At 38.9% G+C, this 8,432-nt stretch overlaps 1 protein-coding gene and 1 long non-coding RNA gene across 2 annotated transcripts in view; one reads left to right on the top strand and one right to left on the bottom strand.

Moving 5' to 3' along the window:
- The window catches only part of LOC138143822 (uncharacterized), a 557,370-nt gene that overhangs the window by 56,610 nt on the left and 492,328 nt on the right, over positions 1–8,432 (top strand). The window lies entirely within an intron of this gene.
- Positions 1–8,432, bottom strand: part of LOC138143806 (hormonally up-regulated neu tumor-associated kinase homolog) — a 34,543-nt gene that overhangs the window by 15,899 nt on the left and 10,212 nt on the right. The window contains exon 5 of the mRNA XM_069065058.1: positions 760–887. Coding sequence (XP_068921159.1) covers positions 760–887 — 128 coding nt within the window. The remainder of the gene's footprint in view (positions 1–759; positions 888–8,432) is intronic.

Raw genomic sequence — 8,432 nt, 5'->3', positions numbered from 1 at the left:
TGTGTGTGTGTGTGTGTGTGTGTGTGTGTGTGTGTGTGTGTGTGTGTAGTGTGGAGAGGTGGATAAAGAAGAAATTGAATATGTTCAGTTGATTTATTAGAAAAATCTGGCATTGTGAACAATTCCTAAAAGGTGTAGAAGAGTATTTATTCAACTGCTAACATTTCTTCCTCCCCTAATCTCATTATCTCTTCTCACTGCTTGGGATCCCTAAATCCCTTCAAGGTTCAGCTCACACCACCTCCTACACAAGCAGGGACATTCCTGATATCCTCAGTTGTTAGCACTTCCCCCAGCCCCAGTTAGTTTTTATATGCTTTTCTCCATGGATATTGTTTTCCTCTAGCAGACTGTAAGTTCTTTGATGGTAGGGGCTGCTCTCCTATTTAGTTTTTGTCTCTGTGTACCCAATACCTAACATACATTAAATGTTTAGCAAATTCTTTTGGAAGGGAATTATTCATGTTGGTGTTGCCCACATGTCTCACCCACAAGAGGTCATCAAAAATGTTTCTTGAATTGAGAATACTATAATATAAAACAGGAGTTATATACTTTGTCCTTCCAGTTAATTTTATGGAAACTGAAGACAGAGAAGTCCCCAAAGCACCTCAAAATTTTGGGTCCCGATACATAGTTATTCTTTCTCCTTTGGCAATAAGAGCCAATGATCTATCTTGGGAATATACTATATTCCCAAATGGCTGCCATACATTGAACCCTAATTTACAAACTGGTAAATACCAATGAGTTAATTACCAGAAGAGATGTCATCTGGAACAGAGCTGATTTCCCCATTCACCATCTTCTGATGAAGCTGCTTGATGTTGAATGGTTCCACAGTAAATGGCAAAGTGCCAGTGAGCATAGCAAACATACTAACCCCTCTGTCAAGAGAATGACCATCAAAGTTGAAAAGTTTAGAAACCAATCTTTGAAAAAATGCTTCTTATAAGAGAGAATTTATGGGCTTTTAATTGTCACACATTAAGCACTTTTCTGGAAGGCTGATTCAGCCTATTCCAGAATTAAAAGAAGGATGGGACAAAGGATCAATTTCTTCAGGAGCCCCATGGAGCCTATGAAGAGTTCCCCAGAACTGTAACATGTTGGTTAGTCCCTGACTCTTCCTTTATGTCCTTTTATAGGAGGGTATAAGGTGTATACCTTTAAAAAATTGGTAAAAATGGCCCAGAGGCAAATTTGGATGTTGGTCATAAATTCCAAATGGATTTAGTTCTATTTACTCATAAATTTATGTTGTTTTTATGCATTTTGAAACTCGTTGGTTCTAAACAGGGTAGGAAGGGTTGAAGTCCCAAGATAATTGTGGAAAGAAGCATTCTCCAAGGCCATAAATATGTTTTCATTGTGGTATGTAGGCTGTTAGGAAGACTTGGAAAGGCATTTTAGCATATTTCTGGGCTCCCAGCCCACCTTTTCACTATGGCTAACCTCCTACCCTGAAAAGTACATTAAATATATCATCATAGGATGATATAGCAGGATATGTAGAATAGTAGCATGGGATAGTAGATATAAGGCTGACTTGGAGTCAGGGAGACCTGGGCTTGAATTCCATGTCTGACATTTACAAATTTTGTGACTTTGGCCAAGTTACTCATTCTTTCTCAGCTTCATTTTCCTCATCTGTTAAATGAAGATGATAAATTGAGGATTACATAAAGCAAGTATTAAATAAGATAATGTATTTAAAATACTATATAGATGCCAGGTATCACCACCACCACCACCACCATCACCATCATCATCATCATCATCATCATCATCCTCATCATCATCGGGGCAGGTAGGTGGTGTAGTGGATTGAGCACTGGGCTTGGAATCAGGAAGACTCATCTTTCTCAGACATTTACTAGTTGTGTGACCTTGGACAAGTCACTTAATTCTGTTTGCCTTAGTTTCCTCATCTGTAAAATGAGCTGGAGAAGGAAATGACAAACCACTCCAGTATGTACCCCAAATCCCCTAAAATGGGATCACAGAGGGTTGGACAGGACTGACCCACAACTATCATTATTATGAAATAATGCCCAGTTTAAGTTCTTTTAACCACTTAACTAAAGGTAGAATTTTCTGATCCTGTATCAATCTCTATTAGAATCTTAGATTTCCTGCTGACATAATTATACTGGTAACAGATATGGATATTAAACGAGACCTGAGTTTGTATATAAATTATTTGTTTTGATTCCAACATCATGCTTTGTCTTATTTTTTCCCCATATACTTAAGATAGTCTTTCTAATGAGCATTGTCTCATAGGATTTATGTGGCATATATGTGTGTGTGCCCAATCAATCACTCAACCAATCAATAAACATCTCTTAAGCATCTATGTGCCAGGCACTGGGCCAAGTGCTGTACAGATTTAGATCTCCTGGTCTCCTTGACCAGGTGGGACTCATTGTTTTTTGCTTCTGTAGAAAAGCAGCTCTTTCTGGAGATTTCAATGGGACTTGCAGGCTGACATTCTCAGTTAAATTTATGTTCTATTTCCTTGCTCCCACCTACACCTAGAGGTCCACAACTGCTAGGGAGAAATACCTTTCCAGCAAGTAAGCTGGTTTGAAACGCCTTTTGCATGTCAAAGAAATAGTGTTTTCCTCAGTTACATGTATAAAGAGACAGAAGTAGCTTTTTAAAATTTGAGACCAAGATTAGAAGAGTAGTTGGCAGCCTGTCAGAAAAAGAATACCAAGAAGCAAGAGAGAGATGTGCCCTAGAGGAGAAGGGCACATGGAAAGGCCCTTTTACTTAAAAATAATCTATATACATTTTACCAACTGGAAATTAATTTGGATTAATAGAGTCCTCTTTAACAATGCAAATGTTTAGTAAAGGAAGGTGAAAGCCTATCATTCATATGTTCATACTAAGGTATGAATGCCTTTAATCAGTTTCTCTTCCTTAGAATAGAGAGATTAGACAAGGGAAAGATAATTTAGAAGTAGAGGACTTGAGTGCCTTGGGATGGGCAAGGACTTGTGTAATTTAACTTAGCCTTGCTCTGGTCAACATTTTTTATCGATGCTTTAATCATCTTCATGTGAAAAGCAGTGTGGTACAGTAGCTTTGGAGTCAGAGGACCGAGGTTCAAATCTTTTCTTTGGCATGTGACTCTGGGTCTCAGTTTCTTAATCTATAAAATGAGGTTCTTACATTAGATAGCTTTTAAACTCCTTTCAGCCCTACATATATGATTTTATGATCCTATGAACACATAGATGAGATGCTTTCCAAATCTGTAGATGACATGAAGCTGAAAGTCTTAGCCAACACATTGGGTAATAGATAAGATCCATGAGCTAGGAGGGCTGAATGTAACATGTTAAAAATTAATAAGTTACAATTTCTCAGGATCCTGGGTGACTCTCTAGGACTCTAAACTGCAGATTAAATGTCTGTTTGCATCAGTGGAGAGAGTTTCATGCAAGGAGCTGAGGCAGTTAAGTGGCACAGTGGATAAAGCACTGCACTTGCAGTCAGAAAGAACTGATTTTGAATCATGCCTCAGACATCTACTAGCCATGACATTGGGCAAATCACTTAACTTCTGTTTGCCTCAGTTTCCTCAACTATAAAATGGGGATAATAATAGAACTTACGTCCCAGGGTTGTTGTGAAGATCAAATAAGAGGATATGTATAAGGTACTTAGCACAGTGTTTGATACATAGTAAAATGATTAATAAATGATTACTAAATTTATTAATAAATTAATGCTTGTTTCCATCTAGGAGGTTCTTTATGTTGATGAAATTATAGGTCTGGGATCTTCCCGTCAAAAAGAAAATCCTACATTTGGGTTAAAAAATCAGCTGTACAAGTAAGTTACAGAATGTGGGAGATGTAGTTCATCACTAGATCTAGACATTTCAGCAGAATGAAGGTTCAAAATGTGACATAGTATCCTATTAGAATCTTAAGCTGCATTGAAAACAACAGCCTCTGGAATGAGAGAATGGATAGTCCCAATATGTTGGGCTCTGTGAAGACCCCATCTGGAGCATTGTGCTCAGTTCTAGGCCTCGCATTTTAGGGAGGGGAATGAGTTTGGAAGAGGGTGATCAGGACACTGGTGGAGGGAGGGCAGGCTGGAGACTGTGCTATATAATGATTTGTGGAAGAAATGAGGGATGATTGTTGTTATGTAGAAGAAGGGGCTAGACTTTTTCTGCTTATCCCAAAGAGTGTAATTAGAGTCAATGAGTACAAATTGCAGTGAGGCAGATTTTAGGTTTCATATAAGGAAAAGTTTCTGAACAGTTAGAACTGTCCAAATGTGAAACGGATTGCTTTGGGAAGTAGGAGGCTTGGGTTTTTACAGTTTGTTGGGTATTTCAATTAAGGTATAGGCTAAACTAGGCAATCTCTTGAGGCCTCTTCCATCCCTGCCATTCTGTCTTCGAGTGTTGGGGAAGAGGGGTAATAAAGAGAGATGGGGGGGGGGTAGCCAAGAGAAGCTTTCTCTACTTTACAAATTTTCCTGGAGTCAGACTGAAAATCATTTCTAGTTCTTCTCTTGGCTCTAGGACCATAGCTTGGTGATATTGGGTGATTGATTATATCATACAACTAAGGGATATTTCAATGAGAAGCAGAAAGAACTATTAGGGAAGAGAGTGATATAAGGTCACTCCTGTAAAAACAAATTCATTTCCAAAGTACTTAATATACCAATTATCACCTGTCAAAAGTAGGGGTGGATGTTCATGATCTGCTTATGAGTTTAATTGTTTGTAGACTTTAAAGTGTCAAGGCCAAAATGAAAACATATTTGTATCCCTGTAGAAATGATTCTTTCAGTGTGCATTTTGGAATTTCTACTCATCCAACCATGGTTGGGAGTAGAAAATTTAGAAATGTATGAAAACAAGGAGACTTAGAAAAAAGTAGAACCAAATCCACTTGGAATTTGTGACTAACATGCATGCTTTCCTCAGAGACATGTTCATCATCTTTTGGTGGCAAGTCTTTCTCCTTGTAAAGGGATAAGGGGAAAGGGCCAAGAGACCACCAAGAGTGGGAGCAGGTCAGACAAGCCCAGGCTGGAAGTCAATGGCTTTCACACTTGCTATCAACCAGAATTTAATTCACTATCAACCAGGGCTGCCTCAGAATCAGGCACCTCTAAGCCAAAAGACTCTTGATCCCATTACTAATCCTCTAAGCCACTTAAGCACCCAGATTCAAATTTTTTCAGCTGTTTTCCAGTGAGGTGTGCCAAAATGCTGGTTTAGAGGTGGGGAGTGGAGGGTGTTAATATTCCAGGGAAGCTCAGATGGACTGAACCCAAGGTCATGTTTTTAGGGTGATTCTGTGGGCGGAATAGAAGAGAAAAGGAAGAAGACCGAGAGAGAAACCCCTAAACACTAGGTGGTGGCTGCATGAGCCTTCTTGTGGATCACAAAGATCATACGATGTGACAACAAAATAGCCATTTCAGTGGCTGGACTGTTGCTATGGCCATCCACGCTGCTGTCGGCAGAATGTGTGGACCATATCTACAATAGCTAAAATGGGAAATCTCTTTCCTGTTTCTCATGAATCTTAGTAGAACATTGGGTTCTCTAGAAACGAAAGACTAAGCCACAAGAAGGTATCCCAGTAAACTCATATGGTGCTGTGGTTCAAAAGGTGACACACAAAACATATGTACTTGAACAAGTGTGAGTCTACTATTTAATTGTGGCTGGAGCCTGATGATATGTTAAGCTTGAAAATTTATTGGCTGTAACAGAATGGAACTCTTCCATCCCACTGAAATCTCTGGCAGCCTTTGGATATAGCATCTGGCTTATTAATTTGGCCAATGGATGAAAGTTAATCATGCTTCAGTCCTTCCAAGGATCTAAAAATTGGATACACAAAAATCACGGACAGGCACGGTGAGTGCTGGTGTTTTCTCCATGGGTTCCTAATTGTGTTACTGCAGATTTTGATTGGAATGTGTTGAATGGAATGGCAGACTGACAACAGGCTTCTTGTTTTTCCAGTGAGAGTTGCTACGCTTTAATTATGATCATCTTTTTTTTGAGGGCAATAGTTTAATCAAAGACCAGACAATCGAGAGAATCAGCTCACTTCTTTCGGCTTTTTTTAAATGATGAAATTTGAATTAAAACAGAACATTAAAGGGGGGGAGGTGATGGGAAGCAGTCAAAATGGAGTTGATGAAAATTGGAGGTGGGGAGCTCAAAGTGGATCTTTCAAAAAAATCACTAATTCTGGGATCAAATAAAATTTGAGATCTAGGTAGAATATCAAAGTGAGTGGTGGTAGATGGCTTAGGAAAAATGCTTCCTTAGGGGAAAAGGGAAAATCTAGATTTTTCCCTTTTTTCCTCTTCCTTCTTTCTGTTTCTCTTTTTCTCCCTCCCTTTTGCCCCTTCCCCCATTTCTTTCTCTCTTCATCTCTCCAGTTCCCTTCATAGTTCTTTCACTGCCAGGTTTTCTCTCTTTCCGTTTCTCCATTTCTATCTCTATCTTAATTTTCCTCCCTCCCTTCTGAGTCTATCTTGCTTCCTCTCACTTTTTAAAAAACAGTATTAAAACATCACCCTAGACTATACTGTTTTCCTTGGTACTTTAAAACCTCTTTGCTTGATTGATTCAGAGTTTGTGATAAATTCAGACCCAGGGGGACTGAGGTTTGCTTCTGTAATATTTTTTAAAAAAGGGTTTAGTAAACAAACATATCTTTCAAATGTAATCGATAGATTAGATTGTTAGCTCCTTAAGGGCAGGGGCTGTCTTTTGTCTCTTTGTGTTCCTAGTGCTTAGTACAGTGCCTGGTCCATAGTAAGTGCTAATAAATGTGTACTGATTGGTTGATTTTTGAAACTGTTTTTATGGATTTTGATATATCAATTATATGTGCACTCATTATATACTACTAATTACAAAATAGTTATTTATTAAATAGGCTATTTCTGACCTTTACTTAGAACCACTCTGGCAGGCTTTGCATAGAGCATCTAATTTTTTCATTTGGTCAGTTAACTTTGTTAACAATCCTTTGGTGCAGGTCCTACTTTTGGATGACCAGAAGCTGCCCATTTATTGGTTAGATATTACTTTGGGCTCAATGTGTAGAGTGCCTTTATAAAACAACCAGATGCTGTGTAGTGATGAAGAATGGGGATTTGGACATGTGGACAACACTGGACTTGTGATTTAGATAATCTAGGGAACCCCAAGGATGAAGAAATTCTCTACCAGTGGAGTTTGGTACCTTTTCTGCAAGTTGAAATCATAGAGAGCTGCCTCAGAGACTTGCCCAGGGTTACACAGCCACTCTGCTTCTGAAGCATGAATTTGAAACCAGAACTTCTGACTCTGAGACCAGCTCCGCTAATCCTACATTGCCACTGGCTAATTAAAAATCACAGATAATCCAAAGGGATCATTTAAATAATTTTACCATATTTTCCCACCATATATGTTGCCAGGGATATTTGCAGCTAGAGCAATTCATAGATTCTAATTTTAATTCTTCCTTCTCTGGTATTCAATTGATAGGAAAGCAGGTGAGCTTTTTGATATTTTCATTTGAGCTATATAGGAACAGTTTAACATTTTCAGTTTATTTCACATCCTTGGCTTTATTTTTATTTTGAAAGTGACATTGGAAAGAAATTGCACTGACAGGGGTTGCTTTGACCCTCATGGCTAAATTTGAGGGTTTTTCTGTTCTCCATGTAACTGAGGACTCATTTTTCTTTTTTGTAATTAAATTTAAAAATAAATGCAGATTCACTCCCCCTTTCTCTTTTCTCCCTCTCTGTATCTCTCTTTCTCCACTCTCTCTTCTTTTTTTTTGTCTCTGTTGCTTTCTCTCTTTCCCAGCTCTGTCTCCCCCCTTTCTGTATTCTGTCTCCCCCATCTGTTTTTCTCTACCTCCCCCTTCTCCTTCTGTCTGCCTCCCCCCATCCTTCCTTCCTTCCCTCTCTCCCATCCACCCCCCCTCTCCATTGGGAAGCGAAGAAACACAAAATCCTCTGTTAAAAACATATAGTCAAGGGAAATCAGTTCCTGCAATAGCTATGTCCAAAAAAAAATTGTCTCTATTGGAACTCTAAGTCTAGGAAGTTGTAGTATGTTTCATCACCAGGACTAATTTTCTAAATAAAAATCTCTAAATTTCAAAATTTCAAAGTTGCAAGGGACCTCTGTGGAAGCATAATTCAATCTATATCTTAATAGAATTCCCCACTACATAGTTCTCTACTTCCACCGTCAGCCCATTACACTTTGGGACCAATCTGATTATTAGGAAATTTTTCCTGATATCAAGCCCACATTTACCTCTTTGCAACTTCTATCTTTTGCGTAAGGACTAGCTTCTACATAATGTTCTTCCTTACCTCCTCCCCCCCCCCCCCCCCCCCCCCCCCCCCCCCCCCCCCCC

The sequence above is a fragment of the Petaurus breviceps genome, unplaced genomic scaffold (assembly GCF_028583685.1).
Source record: "Petaurus breviceps papuanus isolate PSGF00001 unplaced genomic scaffold, PetGlider_PUasm1.0 90667, whole genome shotgun sequence".
Taxonomy (NCBI): Eukaryota; Metazoa; Chordata; class Mammalia; order Diprotodontia; family Petauridae; genus Petaurus; species Petaurus breviceps.
Note: the sequence above shows the minus strand (reverse complement) of the source record. Positions and strands in the feature narration are given on the sequence as shown.